The sequence below is a fragment of the Zosterops lateralis genome, assembly GCF_965231275.1.
Source record: "Zosterops lateralis genome assembly, chromosome: 7".
Lineage (NCBI taxonomy): Eukaryota > Metazoa > Chordata > Aves > Passeriformes > Zosteropidae > Zosterops > Zosterops lateralis.
In genome coordinates this window covers 21,957,594-21,976,987 of record NC_139767.1, presented here as the reverse complement: position 1 = coordinate 21,976,987, position 19,394 = coordinate 21,957,594, and the positions used below count along the sequence as shown (strand labels likewise).

General features: G+C 39.3%; 1 protein-coding gene across 3 annotated transcripts in view; it reads left to right on the top strand.

Annotated features, from left to right (window-relative positions):
* The first annotated feature begins 3,367 nt into the window (after positions 1-3,367).
* The window catches only part of TANK (TRAF family member associated NFKB activator), a 28,085-nt gene continuing 12,058 nt past the window's right edge, over positions 3,368-19,394 (top strand). For 2 of the 3 annotated variants that reach the window (XM_083865338.1, XM_083865337.1), the window contains exons 1-5: positions 3,370-3,472; positions 3,999-4,132; positions 8,354-8,500; positions 11,617-11,725; positions 12,568-12,680. In XM_083865338.1, coding sequence (XP_083721464.1) covers positions 8,402-8,500; positions 11,617-11,725; positions 12,568-12,680 — 321 coding nt within the window. In that variant the 5' untranslated portion in view covers positions 3,370-3,472; positions 3,999-4,132; positions 8,354-8,401. Of the gene's footprint in view, positions 3,473-3,998; positions 4,133-8,353; positions 8,501-11,616; positions 11,726-12,567; positions 12,681-19,394 lie in introns of all 3 variants that reach the window. The other variant, XM_083865339.1, reaches the window with a different exon arrangement.

Below are 19,394 nucleotides of genomic sequence, written 5' to 3'. Positions count from 1 at the left end.
TCTCTGTTTCAGAGAATGACTGCACGCTGTTGCATTTAAGGAAGTTCTTCAGTTGGGTATTTTTCAGTGGAAGTTCCCAGCTAATATTAGTCATAAGAAGCACAAAACCACATTTCATAATCCTGTTGATACTCCTCCAGGCAACATAAAGATTTCCTATACTGTTACCAAAGAGATGAGAAAAGAAAATCCAAACTTTTTGTTCCTACACTTTGTAAAGACAAGGAGTAAATTACACTTATCAGCTTCAGCATTCAGATACATAAAAAAGTATAAGACATTACTTTTATGTTGCTTATACTGATCCAAACGTGTATGTCTGCTTTTTGATTAAATATCCTCTAGTTTCTGGAACCCAGAAATTACCTTCGTCTGTTACAACCTATTGGCAAATTACATACTAAGGTTTACACAGGCTCATCAACCACTACTCTTGATGTTGGGAAAAAAAAAAAAAATCAGCCTCACCTTCCTGCACACTAAGGAATGACAACATTTGCTCTAAATTAATCCACAGATCTCATTTTCTGACCAGGAAAGGTATTTCAAGATCAAAACACGCTTTTTGTTTTGTTAAAGCAGCATCAGATTAAAAGAACAGCGAAACACCCCGGAGCAGCAGAGACTCTTTCAGCACCCAACGCACTCCTTTGCGACCACAGTCTCTAAGTTCTGGAAAAGGTTTAACATCTGACGTGAGCCACCTAGCGTCGGAACGAATGGCTACATTAACAACTTGCAAGAAACATTTTAACCTCTTTTTAGTAGAAGCCAATTTGCATTTATAAACTTTGAGATTCATAAAAAAGGAATCGGCTGAAACGCCTGACGAGCTACAGCCTTTTGGCAGCTGCTCCAGCAGCAGCCTCTCCTGAAAGCAGAGTTCCTCCCCAGACCTCAGTGCAGTGTAACCAATGAGCACAGTGTTAACACATCCGCACTGACTAAAGAAAAATCCCGTGAAGTAATGTGAAACAGCAAACTTCACATAGATGATGGAAGTATTTAAATAGGCTGTTTGACCCATTGAGCGCAAACTTGAATTTTCACTATGAAAAAAGTATCAACTTGCTAATTCCCGATCACCAAGAAAAAAACCCAAACAAACAGAAAAACCCAAACAAACCCCCCTACCCACAACAAAAAACCTCCACTCGAAGATTCTAAGCATAAGTAGTTAAAGTAAGACTTTCTCTGACTCTCAACACAAAGTGAAATAAAAAAGTAAGAACAAGAAGCCCTGCACCACCACTTCCAAACCCCAAATAAGTGTTTTGCAAGTGTTTTTAAGATCAGTAGATTCCTAAAATCATAAATAATTTTTAAATACACTGATATGTGCTTCTTCTTTCCAGCTATCTTGTGAGGACTACATATAGGAAAGCAATCCTGCCTTGACAATGACATAAAAGTGTGAAATATTGATGTGGGCCAGCAATACAGAAAGTTGTTCCTGGAATAGCTGTAGGGAAGGGAATACAGAGACAGAAGAGAAGGAAGCAGAAAAACAAAGAAAGCAAGATGAGGAAGAAAGGATAAAAAGTAATGTAGTAATTGACTGTAAAGCAGAAAATGCTCAAAAAATTAGAGATCAACTTAGCTATGAAATAGAGATGTGTATTTTTCTTCTTTTCTATTTAATTTATTCAAAGGTTGGATGTCCCTAAGATTTTCAAGATGGGTTACTGTAAATCTTGTAAAATACACCCTATTGTATTGGGGGGAGGAAATGTGAAGAAAGAAGGCATTAAATAATGATGATAGAGGAAAAAACCAGCTTCTTCTGTGTTTTAGTGTGAAAGAATATTACTGATAAAGCACTAAGAGATTAATGCATGTGATTTGAAAAGTCATGCTTGTAGATGGCTGTCAGTTTTGAGTTGCTGAGTTTGAGACCTTCAAAGCAAATTTACATTAAGTACATTCCTAGAATTTAATAAACAATTTTCCCCCCTAAAACAACTAACATGCAATGGTAGTGTTTCAGAGGTGGCATACATGTTATAGCTCTATTTGAACTTCGGTAGCCATAACATTAGTTGAGGCATGCTTATCATCAGACAACACCCACTTGTACTTTTCTGCACATTATCCCTTTTTAAATATAGCATCAGTTAAATTATATTGCATCTATTGAACTGAATTTAAGAAATGCAGGTTATATTTCAGCTGATATATCCATTGTAATTTTAAGTGGTTCACTACTTGCCAAAACTGACTAAAAATGTAATATGTAGAATTAAAAGAGAAACAATAGACTTTTTTGCCCATACTCTATTTTATTAAGACCTCATTGAATGAAACCTTAACATGGATGTCTCAAACACTGTCTCTGAAAAAGAAAATTGAATCCCCCTTTCTTGGAAACGTGCTAAAAGAGCAAACTCTCTCTGAATCTTCATAGTTCATTCAGATCTCACCTGAAGTTCTTAAAAACGGCCAAACAGGAAGTATATTTACAGGCCTGTTAAGCTGTTTGCCTGTAAGTTTCTTTAGCCTTAGTACAGGCCAAAACAGACCAAAAGACTTGCTGAAGTCTTTGCGGGAAAGATAAATTGTAATAGAAATAATCTTCAAAAGAGCACAAAGAGCAACATGTGGCTACTTTTTCTGCGGCTAAGTTTGAGCTCAGTCCTCAGGCTTCCAAGGGCAGGCGCCCAGGGGAGGTGGCTTGTGATAGCTGGAATGGAAGTTCTGAACTGTGAGTGGGCAAAGCAAAAAGCTCTGCCCTAGAAGAAACACCACAGCTCGGCTGCATGGACATGTTCACTGGGGTTCCCAGACAGCCGAGATTACTGTGATGGTATCCTGGGCAAGTATGTAACAAACGCCTCATGTTCTCCCTCCCATCAGCGCCCATCCTCCTACGCACCTCGAGGAAAAAAAGTTGTATTTATACATGTGACCTAGAGAGAGAAGGGCTTGTAGCAGTAGCAAAATTAAAACTGTGTTTCCATTATTCTTACCTAGGTTATATTCGTTGCCTGCATGCAATAAAAGCAGGCGGGGAAATGCCCTTGTAGTAACCTACAACAGACCATTCAGAGAGAAACTACCCTGAGCGTGAAAAGTATATTACAAATGTAACTACTATTATATCACTCTAAGTCATGGAAAGACAGAAATAGGAAGGGGCTGTGGACATCGGGAGGAGCACAGAGGCTGCTTGAGGGGTGTTCTGCAGCCAGACAGAGGAGGCACTGCCCGACAGCCGGAGGCGAGCGGACACGGTCCCATCCCACCCTTGAGCGAACGCGGCGGCTCCGGCGGGCGCTGCCCTGCCCTGCCCTGCCCTGCCCTGCCCTGCCCTGCCCTGCCCTGCCCTGCCCCGACCCGGGCCCGGCGCGGGCAGCGCCCCGTCACAGGGCGGGGAGAGGCAGGGCAGGAAGTCGCTTCTGGTTCCTGGGTTAAGGCGCCCAGGCAGGAGCGAGCGCCCTGTGCCGGGAGCGGCCGCGGGCTCCGTGAGGCGCTCGTAAGTCCGAGTCGCTGGGGAAACCACGCTCCCCTCGCGCTCCGGGAGCGGCGGGGCTCGGCCCGGGGCCGGAGCGCGGACCGGGCCATCCCGAGCCGGGGCTCCCGGGCCGCGCTTCCGCCCCCTGCTCCCGGCGGTGCCGCTTCCCCCTCGGCCCGGCTCGGGAGCGGGGCCGGGGCGCGTGGTTTGCGTGCGGAGGCGCTCCGGGAGCGGGGAGTCGGGGTCGGGGTCCGCGGGCTCGCTGCCGGGGCCATGGCCCGGGCCAGGAGCAGGAGCAGGAAGAGGCGGCTGCCCCCGCGGGCGGCGGGGAGAGCGAACCCAGCCCTCCGGGAATCGCCACCCGAGCCCCGAGCGCACCGGGGCTGCCCAGCTTTTACCTTGTGAGGGGCTCCTGCTCTGTTAACGACCATCCCGCCGTCGGGCAAAGCAGGAATTGTGTCTACTCAGAAAAAAAATAAGGGAAAAAACCAAAACACAAAAAAGTTTAATGACCTCTCAGTGTCTCTCAAATTGATTACCTCAACAGGCTTCCAGTTCTCAAGATGATGGCAGTGTAACTTACAAAATATAGCAATCGAAAAATCTGTTTTGAAAGCAGGAGTATGTAGAGAAGTACTTGCAGTTGGATGGCACCTGTGTTCTCTCATGAAACTATGAGAGGTAGGAAAGTGTATTATGAATGAATGTGCATATACACATGATTAGCTAAAATCTCTCTTTCAGAATTTAAGGTGGTTTTTGAGGCAATATGAAAACCAGTATGAAAACTCTAGCGAGCCGTGGAGCTGGGATTGCAGCAGAAATATGTTGCTAATCTTTCTGTTGGAGCTTTTTTGGCATTTGACTAAAAAAATGCATATTACTATCTCTTTTTTTCCCGCCACTTACATCAACAAAGTGCTTCTGATTTGAAGCAAGTTTTTAAAGATAATCTGGAGGTTTCATTTGGTGTGTTTACTTAGAACTTTGTCTTACAACATTAGCTGTACCCAGTGGTTATCCAGTGTACAAGTCTTTACTCAAATATGAAATTCCAGTTGTCATTGCCATAGCTCCAGCAGCATAGCACTCAGGTATTCACACTTGCAGGACAACCTCTTTAACTAATCTCTTCCTCTAATTCTGTCCCTGTTAGAATAAATGCAGCATTTTGTAGTGCTGCATCTATGCTGACTACATACTGCTGTTAATGACTGCGAAAGTCTTTAGGATCTAATGAATATCCAGAATGTAAATTACTAAAGATCAGGATTGTCAGTTTTGAGCTGAATTATGTTCCAGCTGCCATTTGGATACAGCATAACTAATCATAACTGATTAAAATAGCAGGGATATTTGGGTTGGGGTTTTTTGGTTTGTTGGTTTTTTGGGGGGTTTTTTTAGGCCTGTTGGGAGGGAGTTTTTTCTCCTCATTGGATGCAGGGAGAAGGGTAAATGACAAGGAACAGTTGGCAAATTCCCTGATAAATATTGATGCCTATGGAGGAGAAGCAGGAAAATGAGCCAGTTTTTCTAACTGCAAGGAGTTCTGGATATGAGACAGATAACATAAGAAGCAGTTATTTATTCCAGCAGCAGGCAACCCGGGGTGTGACTACAGAGTAGTTTAATCCAATCTAAATCTAGACTGCGGCAGTCCTGCCCACGGCTAGTCGCATGTTCCCACTGCCTCCCTGTGCTGGTAGTAGTGCTCCAGCAGCCTTGCAGTGAGCTAGCTCCAGTTTTAATTTTGAGGTTGGTTTTTTTAGGGGGTTTGTTGTTGCTTTTTTGAGGAAGTAGGGAGCTACTTTGGCATACTCAGCTGTGCAGCATGGAAGTACTGATAGCGGTACCAGCAAGCAGCAAAAATGCAGGGCCAGAGATGGGGGAAGGCTGGCCTGTCCTTCTCAGTGGCAGTGCAGACTTGTGACACTGTTACATAACTGTGACTTAATGTTACAACTCAAAGCCAGCGCTGCTGTTGAACACAGGAGTTCTGTCTGCCTGTTGCAGATTTCTGTCCCTGTGCAGGCTTCCTTGTGTTATTGTGCCATTTGAAGTGGTCTGTAGATCTGACCTGCATTAAAACTAATGCAGCAAAAATATATTTAGTATTTAGTTTTAAACTGGATTGGTTTGCTGATACAGTTTACAGCAAGGTTGCCTGTGCTTCAAGAAAGGCAAGGGTAAGGTCGAAGAAGAATGTCTAGGGTATGGGGCGAAGATAGGACCAATTCTTCTAGTTACAGTGCCATCTTAAAGTGTCACTAGTAATGGCTTTCACTGATCTTTTCTTACTTCATAGAGTCTGAAGTTTCGGGAAGTACTAGTAAGTAATTTTTCCATACTAAATAGAAAATCAGACACTGTGCTACATTTCTGCCTGTTGGATCAATTACTTTTGATACCATCAGTCCAGATTACAGCAGCACTCTTTGTTAATGTTCCCAGTCACAATGAATGACTAAAAGGCTGGAGATTAGATATAAGTTTTAAATGCTGCTGTTCAAATGGAGATTTGAGTTTGCATGAAATTAACACCTTCATTTTCTGTGAACTGTGAGTCACATGGAGCTGAGCCCTATTCTCTCCATTAGAAGCGGAACATAATTTCTTAAATCCCACTGCACTCATTTTTTGTAGTTATCTGTTGTATGTAAAGGACATGTCATTTACTAGGTAAGTTGTTAACAGGGGAGGATTTCAGAAAAGTACAAAATCAATACTGATGCAAACTTTACAAGCTTTTAAAGATTGTAAGAACACACTTTCACAGTCACTTTCAGCTATAACAATGCCCTCTGCAGTTTAACACCTGTCCCTGAAGGCAGATATAATTTTATGATTTTATTCATAATGATTTTATTCATTGAACTACATAGAACAGTCCTTCATTTGAAAAGGAAAGAAAGCCTAGCCATTTTTTAAAGGTGTGTCCCATATACGAACATGAATATTCCATTTAGTGAAGGGATACCCTCTGGGGGAGGAAAGAGGTGGATGAAGTAGCCTGTGTTACTAACAATGCTTTGAGACAGTATGCACAGTTGGAGATTATAAACTACTGAAAACAAAACAAGTCAAAACAAACAAAGCCTTTCATGTGAAGCAATGTAGGCCTTTTGTGCAAAACTTCTAAACTTGGATTTCAGTAACATTTGTTACATCAAAGGATCCCTAAAAAATTCCAAGTTGTTAAAGAATTCACTTTGCTGCTATTAAAGTACAGCCATGCCAGAGGTGAGATACAATGTCTTTTTCTGTAGGAACAAATCAGTAAAATAAAATTTGCAGGACCAAAAAGTGTGATGTCCATTCAGTACTCTGCTGAACCTTCTAGAAAAGTCAGACCACATTTCTGTATTCAAGCCCTACAATAGGGAAGATATTCAAAAGCAAGGAAACATGAACAAAATCTTCAAGCTGCAATCTTCAGAATTTTGAGCAGTGTCCAAGGCAAGTTACCCTCATACTCTTCTCGCTGGGCTTATCCTCCTGTGACTTTCTTTGGTAATATTTGTGGTTTATGCATAACCCCAAGAGATAGTGAGAGAAGATAGTGGTAGTCCACACTGCTTTAAATACCAGGAAAGATGAAATTGCTATTTATTTTTTTTTTCTTAATGCTGCTATCTTTTTTACAGGGGACCGTGGGGTGGGGGTTGAGACTTCACTAATTTGTTCTCTACTGTACTTGTATTATGCTACATTTTGATCTTAAAATTAGTATCATACATTGCTATAGAAGCAAGTTACCTGTGTTTGCAAAGTTCTTGAAATTGGAGTCTGACATTTAATAGTGTTCTAGTCTTATGTGTCCAAGCTGTAGTTTTGGGAGTTGTTACTGAAATTGTACACAAAGTGTAAAAAGTTCATAATATTGTGTGAAAAGGTCCAAGTCTTGATAATTCATACTGGTTGGTATCACTGATTTTTAGATAAAAGATGTTTTAACTCTACCTTAGGGTAGCTTGTGTTGACATTTTCAAATTTAGCACAGAATAGGATAGGTTTGTGTGATCTAATTGAATTTTTATCTATTTATTTCTTAATGCTGATGGGAAACGTGTGGTAATGTCTTTACAAACAATCCCAAGGGTGAGAGTATGGGTGTTAAGATCTTTGAAATGGGTCTTAATGTCTTTACCAACTTCAAGCAGCAAGTTTGTTGCAGAGCCTAGACAGTTTGACTCCTGATGCAGATAATTGGGTTCTTACAAGCCTGAGTTTCTGAACTTTGGGGTATAATGTGGTAGGCAGATCAGGAAGGCTGTACCTTCTTAGTACCTCAGCCAATGGGGAAAGGAAGAGGGCAATGTGCGGCCGGGAGTTCAGGATAAAAGGAGGCTGTGCCTTCCGAAACCTCGAGAGAGAAAACTCCACAGGTGTGTGTCCCAGTGGACTCTCTTCCTCCCTTCATTCAAATAAAGTTGCAGCTCTCCTCTGTCTCTGGACACTGGCTTTTCATAGCATGATTTTTCCACACAATGCCAAAAGCTGAGTTTAGCTTTGGTTATTAATGTTGTTTTTATTTCACAATTATGCAAACATTAAACTCTTGGAAATCACATAAAATCAGGTAACTGGTAATCTGCACCAATTTTAAGTCTCAGTCTTAAACACTGTAACTACAGATATATTTACACGTTCTATACATCCAGAATTTGATTCAGAGTTAAGCTGCTTTTGTTTGTCTTTTGTTTAAACCTATCCCTGGACATAAAATTAAATGTTGAGTTGAACAGTGTTATAGTTCAAGGTATGCTGTTAATGGTCAAACATACTGCATGTATCAGTTGAATACAACAGTGGTACAAGTCACCTATATATGAGTTTAGTTATATACTGCTATATACTGCTGTTTCTTAGTGTTCTCTCTTTTTCCTTCTGATTACTTTTCAGGTCTGTTAACTTGACCATCTTTCCAGTGATGAAACAAACTTGGGAATTATGGACAAAAACATTGGAGAGCAGCTTAACAGAGCTTACGAAGCCTATCGACAAGCGTGCATGGATAGGGACCATGCTGTGAAAGAACTACAGCAAAAAGTAGGTGTTGGAATCTGAATTCTATCTTTGAAGCCATCATTCCCATGGAGGATGGTAGTACATGTAGATACCAGTTTCACTTTAGCTATGCACACTTTAGTGCATCTGTTAAAGTTGGAAATTGCCATTATGAAACCATGCCAGTACACTGCAAAGTAACTCATTCAGCTTTGAATTTAGTAGGTGGGGGTTTGACCTTGGATTTTTTAAAAATTTCTTATTAGTTTCAAAGGTTGGAAAAGTGTTGTCTATATTGGAGGATTAATGAAGTCTTCTAATGTAAACACAGCAAAAATGTATATAAAATTTACCTAACTTTAACGAAGTACTTTTTGGAATTTAATTTGCATTCTTAAAAAGAAACTTTTTATATTGTTCATATAAATAGCTTCAACAATTTTTGTGACAAATGTACCTGAAAGTTGCTAGAATAAGTATTCCTCTTTTAAAAATAATAACCTGTATATTTATTCTTTAACGAAGTAGCAAAAAGTTTCTGGAGGCATTCTTACCAGTAAGAAGCACCTTTGAAGTTTTAGTTAGTCTGTTGAAGAAAACATTAGTTCAGTCAAAACTCCTCTAGAACTTCTCAAGTAGGACAGCATATTTCAAAGCTATCAGGTTTGGGCTTTGTCATAGTCATTTTACTATGCATCTTCTGCCCAGCTATGTAACCTCTGTTCCAGGAAGGCTTGAATGTTTTCATTCCCACAGGACTTTCTGATACTCAGTAGAACTGGTAGTCTGGGACTTTGTTCAGGGGCCGATGAACCATATTCTTCGTCAAGTTATGGAGCAGTAGTAGAATTGGAAGCAGGGAAGGAACTAATAGAAAATACTCATATCTGGGCCCAATCTTGCCGTCTCCTTGTGTGGCAAAATGAACTAGCCAAGGCATCACAGAACACATTCCAAGTCAGTCATGTGTGCAATCATCCACTGTGCAGTCTGTCTCTATGAATAGTCTTGTAGCAGTGCTGGTGTAAATCTGTAGAGGTTTCTATACATAACAAGCATAAGTAGTGTGATTTTTTTATGCTGAAATTGCAACTAATTAACAAAAGGCAAGACATTTTAGAATGTTTAGAGATCTTTTAAATTCTGTCTCTTAGGATGAACTATTAACTATTTGAAGGAAAGGCAGTTAAGTTAATACTCCTGAATCATCTAAAAGTTCATGAAAGAATCTTCTGACCAAGAAACAAGGCATCAAGTACAAGATCAGATAGTCCTTCTAAGGTCTATGCAAGAAAGCCAGAAAAGTGTGAGATCATCACTGCTAAGTGAACTAAATGCTTGCAAGATTGCTCTTTGCAGTTTCACTGGTTTGGAAATTAAAAATTTAAAGCCTTTGATAAAGGATTACTACCAGTTTAAATCTTTGTCCTAATCAAACTTTCAGTAGTTGAATTTTATGATTTCAAAAGAGAACAAAAATATTTTTCAAAAAGAGTTGATAGTAAAATTACTTTTTTTTTTAATTATTTGTGTTGGGTTTTTTTTAACCAAACTCCTGTTTTTTGAATGACCTTTGTACAGTGCTTTACTCTAGTAGCTTCCTCTGTTCATTGTGTGGCCTCCACACACTGTTGGATTGTCCACCATGCTGTTGTTAACAGTTTACTACTTAAGTTACCGGTAGGCCACTTGTTTTGCCAGTCTCTAGAGCTGGGAGCCATGTCAAGCACACAGAAGCCAGAGTCATCTCGGCCAGATGGTGTTTGATACAGATGGATGGTTGGTTGTCATGCAGATCTTCTAGTTGGTAACTTGTTGCTGCCATCTGACTCAAGGAATAATTTGTGCACACTGGCTGTCAAAAGCATCTTCTCTTCTGTCTGTTTTAGCTGTCATGTCTGTGCTCTGTACAGAAGTGTTGACAAGACATTGCTGTTGTACATTTTCAATTTGGTTCTCAGTGATTTTTCTGCTTCATGAGGTCTCTTATAGTTGCTGGAGTGTACTGCTCTTTGATCACTTTTTTTTTTTTTTTAATTAAAAAAAATAAAACAACACAAAAACCAACCAAAAAACAAAACACAACAAAAAAATCCTCTCATAGTACAACTACTACCAACTACTACCTGGCCCTTTAAAATCAATTTTGCTTGTAGATTTTTTCCCTGTGTGCTTTACAGACAAACACAGTGGACAGTAGGAGGGTAGAGAATTTTAATGTGGCTGAGATTTGAGAATTAGATGTAGCACTATGGATAAACTATGAATAGAAATGAAAACAATGCTGAGTCTTGTGACAGGAGTCAGGTGACAGGTTACCTGTTACCTGTTCAGTAATAGGCATATTCCTAATTTCAGAAAAATCAGTCCATTCCTGAAAGTTTTCTTATTGGGATTTCACAAGTTTTCTTGCTTGTTTTCAGCACTGCTGTAACTGCAGCATTAGGCATGTGCTAATGAAAAAATAGTTTTGAATATTAGCATCTTCCTGTCACCTGGCCATTCATACAATTATCTAGCAAAATTTATAGTTTGCTGAAATACAAGCAGTATTATTAGAGGAGTCTGTGTGGCCTATTTATAGCATGAGTTATAGTGTTGGAGACAAAGGATGGGGCTTTTTGCTTACCTTCCTCCCAGCCTCATTATGTAGGTTAGAAAAACTAGTCCACTACATTCAAAGAAATATACAAAACTGTTTATAGGCAGTCAAAATGGTTTATAGAGTATCTGTTGTATGGAATAAACAATGCTGTTGTTTTCCATTTAAAATATATTTTTAAAAGCCTATTTTTATATAATTTGTTAAAAAATATGGGGAGAAAATTACATTTTTCTATAGATAAACTAACTGACAAGCATTCTGAAGAATACTAAAATTTTAATTTAAGCCTGATGTATTCTACATCTGTAAGTGAAGAATCCTAACTTAAAAGTTACAACTGCTACAGCTGAAAGAGTTATTAAAATTCAGGGTTATTTCCTATAATACCTTTTCTAATCAGTACAGTCCCCAAAAGATGGACTTGCCAAAAGTTTTTACACAGAGGACCACAACTACAGTTATCTTTAAAAATCAGAGCTGCTTTTTATATGCCAAACAGGAGACCCCTAGTCAAAACAGAATAAGATTAATGCTAATTAAATTATATTTGCAGACAGAAAACTACATGCAGCAAATACGTGAACAGCAGGAAAAGATAGAGCTTCAAAACAGCATTATTGCAAAACTGAAATCACAGTTGGCTGCTCTGAATGCTAATAGAGGTATGTACTCCAGTTTGCACATTATTGCTTTTTATGCTGTGTTGCACTGATGAATAGTTCTGACTTTGTTACTTCAGTTTTTACAATATACATATTTCAAATGAGTATCATACTTTCCTGTGAATGTGAGAGTTAACACAAATGTGCCGTTTCAAGATCTATTTATAAAATTCAACACTTCTGGGGTCTCTCTTTATCCTCTTCAAGAAATGGTGAGATTTTCTATAGAGGTAGAATCTGCTTACACTGAAGCCAATAAAAGTTATGAAAATATGGGTTCAAATCATTCACTACAAATTTTTTAAACTGTTACATAATTATTTTTACACTTACCTGTTAATAAGTTTGTCTCAGGTTGTTCTACGTGTGAGTGCCATGATTATATGTCTTTTATGTTAGATGAGTCTTGTGATGCTAATCTTATTGCGTCACCCAAACTTTATAAGCAGGTAATTCTCTTTCAAATCAAATAGTCATTGATGGATAATTTTTCACTGTTTGACTGTATTACACAAATAAGAGAAAAGAGTCAAAGTAACCATGTGTTGATCTGCTATGCTCATTAAATATTTATTCACACTAGCCTAACACTCCTGGTTTTCATAAATACTAGCAAAGTGGCTGACTTTTATTTTTAAGAGTACATGTGTGTTTCTTTATTGCTGACTTAGTCTTGCATTGTCTCTAAGCACAGAATTTAGCATCTCTTGCTTGTTTAATTTGAAGGCTCAAAGAACATAAAGAAGTTTATATAAGTCTAGCTTCTTTTAATTTTGCTTGTACTTGGAAGCTGACTGTGAAAAATGCAGCGATAGCCAGTTGCTTTTTTTTTTTCATTTCAGGCAATGCGCATCCTTACATTCTGATGCGTGAAGACATTGAAACATCCAACTTACCTCTCAGCCAGCTCTCTGAAAAACTGAACATGGCAAAGCAAAAGGAAAAACTCCTAAAGGTATGTCTCCTGCAGTAAGTTCACTCTTATGCTGTGATTATACTATGAGAACCTAAAAGATAAGTGAGATTTTTACTGGTACCTTTGTCCTGCACATGAAGTGCATGAGTGTTGTGCCACTGCAGCCTGTTTAGGTGAACTAAGCATTATCTTTGGTTGTTCCCAGTGAAATCTCTGTTTGGCCATCAAGGTCTCTAGAAAAGTTTGGATCATAAAGCACAAACTTTGTTGTTTATTTATTTCTTAACTTGCCAAAATTCAAAAAAGGGCTTTTTCTTTCTTGTTAAGAGCATTTCACATGGCAAACGGTCTCTGTTTTTTTACAAGAAATGGAGAATTTGCACTCAAAAAGTGGTGGAGTGGGAAGTGAACGATCCATTGCTCCAGAGATGCTGATTTGTTTGAGTTTTTTAAATAGCCAGTGTTAAGATGATGTCCCTTCTGCCTCTTCTCAATGAAGTAACGTTAACATTTTCACTACATCCTATTGAGTGTAACAGGAGTAAGAGTAAGTAATAGCCCAAAACAGCTGGGAAATGCCTTGAATGGATTTTACACATTAAGAAAAGACAGTGACAGAGATGCACATTTTTGTATTGTAAATCATCTCACTGTGGTTTTTGAGAACTGTCTTGTAACATAAAGTCTCTTATTTTTGAATGTGAAGCTCCATAGCTCCATAGCAGAGACTTTGTAAGGGTTGTAAAAAGACCCTTGTGAGAAATTAGGCATTAGAATTAAAAATAATCAGTTTCAGGACTTATTTCCTAAGCTACAAACAAATTAATTGTGCTAAATTCACATTTTTTATCAGAAATGTAATTCTATTAGATCCCAAAAGTAATTTAATTGGATTACTGGTGCTTGCTTAGATATCCTGAAGAAATCTTATATGAAACTAAGCCTTTACAAATATTTTAAACGTACTGTCAGCAAATATTTATATACACTCCTTTTCTATTTAAAAGAAAGTCTTTATATATTTTTCTACACCAGAATCTGTAATTATAAAATATCATTTCTTTCCTAATCTTTGCACTTACTTGGATTAAAACACAACTGAAGAGTTAATTCTTTGATAGAACATCTTCGCATATTTTTGCAGTTTGCTGTCTTGAGCTAGATAAAAATGGTATCTTACACATGAAGATCTGACCAGCTCTAGTATTTTATACTGTTCTTTCTGAATGCTTACTAAAGAACAATAGCTTTAAGCAACCTAGTCATGTAATGAGTTAGGAATGAAAGGAAGCTGTGTTATCTGCTCTTCTTATGGGGAAACACTAAAATAATGTGATCTCTACAGGTGATTATAGGCAATGCATGAGAAACTGGAATCATTATTTCTGCAGCTATTTTCCTAATGGAATGCAGGGTTTTTTCTTTATCTGCATATTTGTTTTGTGTAGCCAGTTACTGCAGTTACCTCTCAGCAACAGGTATATCATCTGGATTTTGCTTCTTGTATTCCATGAACAGAAATATTTCTGAAATACCTCCATGCAGAACAAATTATGTAAGTCTGTCTGCATGGTGGTGCATTTAAACCCGGGCACATTGCTATTCAAATAAGGTCTCTTTAGAGGGGATGTGTAGAGATTTAAACTTGCACAAAGTTGGGTTGACCCTGCCTATTCTTAGTTCCTGTTGCTGGGAAAAAGCATGGAGCTTGAGGAAAGTATGTTTGACTGGACAAGGTCTGCCTTCTGCAGAGGCACATGGTTGTATTTGAACCCTCCTTCCAATGCAAGGAGGACCTTAATGTTTGGTATTGTGTTTAGTAAACTTGCACTGATCTGGCAAGAGTGATACAAAACTGTCCAGACAGCACAGCAGAGGAGCACACATTTGTAGTGGCTCTGGCTGTGTCTTGGCCATGAAATTCATGGCTACGAGTGAAGATATGCAGCAGTGTATCTACACAAGTTATCATGTTATTGAATTTTTAAAAAACCCACAGTAAGCCAGTGGAATTCATGCTTCAAGGAAAAATTGGACAACTCCATGGAAGAGACATCTGTTGAGAGTTAATAAATATATAGAAACTATTACTAAAAAGATCTGGGAATTTATTAACAGATATACCATGAGTGTCTCCTGTTTTCTTGTCCTTTTTTTCCCCCAGATGTCATATTTTGACATCTCTTAAACTCAAAATCCACCATCCTGTCACTGACCTGTATAGTTTTCTTGTACATTATTCAATAAAGTATTGGCTTTTTCAGGTATTGAAATTTGGAAGTTTGAATATTTTATTTGAAAGCCTATATTTTTCCTAATCATTTTCTACCCACATTCTGCTCTAAACCAAATAAATTATTCCTACAGCCTTTGTCCTCTACATTGTCCTTGAAATTCAGAGTCTGTCCCATGGCAGAAGATGCTTGGGTTTATTGATACCTTTTGAAACTGTCATTTGCTAAGTCCAGTGAGATTTTTCAGTGGCCTGTATTCTGTCCTGCAGTAAAGTTAATAGAAATCCTGAAATTGATTATAATAGGTGCATGATTAGAGGTGAAATTTCAGAGGTTTAAAATGAGGGAGGAGCTATCTTTTCTTTGTTTTCTAGTAGGTGGCCATACATGTGTATTTTATATGCTGTTGCCAATGTCTCTGCCTGTGTGTCATAAAACGCTTTAGGAATTTTTTTTTTTTTCACATTTGTCTTCACTGAAAGAGGTGAGTGTACCAGATTGGCTTGGTGGTCAGTACCAAACTATATACAAGATTACCAGAATTTTTCAGCCCTCTGCTCAAGAATACCAAAGGGGCCTATATTGCTGCCTAGTTTTGAGACCCTGGGTAGATTTTGTGAAGTGGGAAGAATTGGGATCCTGCTACTGCCTCAGAGCCAAAGCTGTGCAGCAAACCAAAAACCTTGGAGATGAGACGGTGTCAAGCTTCCAGTTTAGTACAGTCAGATATCAGAATCCTTGTGAACTCAGTAAGACATGAAGCTAAAGTCAACTCCTGTGACAAGAAAACATGCTAATGGTCCCATTTTTCAAGAATCTCAGTATTAAACACTGCCTGGAATTTGTTCATCAAGAGTGTCTTGTGCCATGAAAAGGAGGAGGAAACTCTGTGTCAGGAATGAATGATGCAAATGTTATACAAAACTCTTCATCCTGCAATAAATGTTTAGCTCTTCTTTTTTGTGCAGGACATAAGCAGAGGAATGGCAGACATATAGTAGCCATCTTTATATTTTAAATTATGGGGCTAAAATTACTTACATAACTAAGAGCAGCTACTACAGTAGTCTTGTGGTAGTAGTCTATGTTCCAGTCCATACCAGCTTCACTAGTGTCACTTTGTTTCCTATCTTTAATGCAAAGAAAGCTGTACTGGAATTTTTTGCTGGCTGATAATATTGTGCATTTAGCTGTTCTTTGTTGCTGGTACAATGTATGCAGTAGGATTAGGCCCTAATATAAGATATAAGAAATTCTGGTATTGACAGCCTTTTCTCCTATTGCTTCATCTATTTAATCTATCTCTACCCAATAATAGAGAAGAATTTGTGGGGAAACTGTTAAAAGTCACAGTTAATATTCCTTGAAACCACTTACAGGTCATCAGTTGAATTGTGTTCTTCCTTGAAACTACCTGACTATTTATTTGTTTCAGGAAGCCACTGAACCTGGCCATTAGAGCACACTTTAGGGAAAAATAACAGGACTTGCCTTTGCTGCAGTACAGTCTGGGGGCTGACTGGCTGTGGAGTAGCTCTGCTGGAAAAGAGCTAGGATTTTGTTAGATCTTGAGAATGAGCCAGCAGCGTGTCCTGACAGAAAAGAAGGGCAACAGCTCCCTGTGTTGTATTAACAGGAGCACAGCTAGCACACCCAGGGAAGTGAGTATCTCCCACTATTCAGTGTTCACTGGACTGCATCTAGAATATTGCATCGGGTTTGGGGACCTCCAGTACAGGAAAAACATTGACAAACTACACTGAGCTCAGCAGAAGCCCCACTGAGGTAACTGGGGGCTGGAGTACATATCTCATGAGAAGATGCAGAAACTGCTCTTGTCCAGAGAAGAGGTGGCTTTGGGGAAAGCCACCAATACCTACATGCAGGTTATCAGGCAGATGGAGCCAGGCTCTTAATGGTGCTGCATGGCAGAAGGATGAGACAATGGGCAGATGAAACAGGAAAGGTTCAGATTGAATATAGGGGAAAACATTTCACCATGAGGACAGCCAAGCACAGGAAAAGGTTGCCCAGAGAGGTTATGCAGTTTCCATGCTTGGGAAATTCCAGACCAAACTGACTAACCTGCTCAGACATTGTAACTGACCCTGATTTGATTGGAAGCTAAAGAAACCTGGAAGTCCCTTCCAATTTCACTTATTCTCTGATGCAATAAAGCCTCTGCAAAAGAAAAGATACTGATCTGTTCATAATACATATGTAACCACTTTGCTGGCAGCTAATACCAGCATGCTTAAAAGATCCATTGTGTTGCCAAGTACTTAACTGAGCAGGTATGAATTGTGTGGCATATTTATAAAGTTTATAGAGCTTATGAAGTTTGTCAAGCATTAGCTTTGTAATCTTAGCACATCATTGCAAACCACCAGGCGCAGTATTAAGATCATCAAGCTATGAAGGATTGTTTTACTGAAAGATCCTAAAAGGTATAATTGTTTCTCCAGTGTTTCTCCTGGTATCCTGATGGTGCACAGCAATGATGATTTCCATCAGTATGAACTGATATGTCTTCACTGTAACATGTTGCATGGCTCTTCTCATGTGGCTTTTTTCCCTGCTTGCTTAAATCTTGTCCTCACTTCCTGCAGATGTAGAGAAATGGAGGAGAGCTACTGACCATTACTGCGGTGTCTCCAGTTATCTGAAGGCCTTTGAAAGCTCACATGTGAATTGAAGATGTAATAGTGTCAAAAAGATAAATTATACTGTATCACAGGCTCAGTGAGTTATTTTACTGTCCTTAAGATACAATAGTTTCTCAAGGGCAAGTGTTATCTTTGATGAAAACTTTTTCCTATGTGTTTGGATTTCCAGCAAATATATGTGTTTGGATTTCCAGCAAATAATGATGAAGGAAAACACAGGAGAAGCTGTATCCCCTTACCTTATTTAAATGGGAAATTGAATTTGACTTGTCAGAAATACAAAGCATAGAAGAGTTAGGATTAAGGAGTTTTGCTGAGATTGAAACATGCCATTTTTAGACAATGTTTTGAAGTCGCTGAGCAGAATCAGAATAAGGCTTAATCTGGATCCTTAAAATACCACCCAAGTCTGGAGTTACATTGAAGCTCTTACTGTAGATTTGCTATTCAAAGTTGCAATTGTCTATAAACCAATGCATTCAAAGCTATTTTTCTGCAGGTTTTTCTTTTTTATCCAGCTAGTATAACTTTATGAGGCTAAACAGTTGTGTCAGCTGCATGTACACACATGCATGCTTAGCCAGCTGGTGTCTTGGTAAACCAGCTCTGGACCTATCCCTGCATGGCTGTTTTCGTCTTGTAGGGTAGCCCCTACCTACCTAATCTCCAAACGCACAACCTCACCCTATGTAAGTTCTATTTGAAAATAAAACAAAAGGTCTTGGAAAAGCACTTAGTTGCTTCTTTCCTCTTCATCTTACCCGACCTGTCTACAGACTATTTAACTGCATTTCACTTACATTCTTCTTTAAGAGTTAACCCTTTGGGCTTACTTCTCTTGCAGGGACAATCATGGGGCTTGGGGACATTTTTTGTGACACTTGATGCAGTTCCCTAGATTTCATAAACTAACAACTATAATGTTTTCATAGCAGCAGTTTTTAACTGTTTCTTGAAAATTTTTGCAACTATTATCTCTGAGCACATTTTTTAAATTGTTTATTTTCTTTATTCCACAAAAATCCCAAATAGTTAAAAGTTCCATGAATTACTAGATGAATCATCAAAGTGAAAGCAGCCAGGGCTTTTTTGTTCCACAAATCTTTATAGGACTGAAATCTTTGCAGTACAATCCTGGTTATACATAAAGATTGGAGGATGAGAGGCTGGGAGCAGCCCTGCAGAAGGAGACTTGCAGTTTGGGTTGATGGCAAGTTGATAGGAGTTAACAGTGTGCCTTGGCAGCCAAAAGGGCCAGCTGTGTCCTGGGGGGCATCAGGCACAGCATCACCAGCTGGGCAAGGGGTGGGATTGTCCTGATCTGCTCTGCAGTGCTGTAGCCCCACCTCGAGCACTGTGTGCAGTTTTGGGTGACATAAAAAGGACATCACACCATTACAGCATGTCCAGGGGAGGGTGACCAAGATGGTGAAAAGTTTTGAGGGTGAGAATTAGGAGGAGTAGCTGAGGTCACTTGTTCATTGAGCGTGGAAAAGAGAAGGCTCAGGGTGACATCACTGCAGTTGACAGCTCCCTCAAGGGCTCAGGGGATGGGAGGAGCTGCTCTCCTCTCTCTGCTGAGCAGTGACAGGACACGAGCAATGGAATGAAGTCACATCAGGGGGAGTTCAGGTTGGACATTAGGAAAGGGTCCCTCACTGGGACAGTTGTGGTCACTGGAACGGGCTCTCCAGGGAAGCCGTCATGGCACTGAGCCTCTTGGAATTTGAAGAGTTCTGTACAATGCTCTTAGTTCTGTGGTTTAGGTTTAAGTAGTTCTGTGAAGACCAGGGAGATATTCTAGGAGTCTGTGATTGTATTCTTGGGTTTGCTCAATTTGCAGAATTATCACC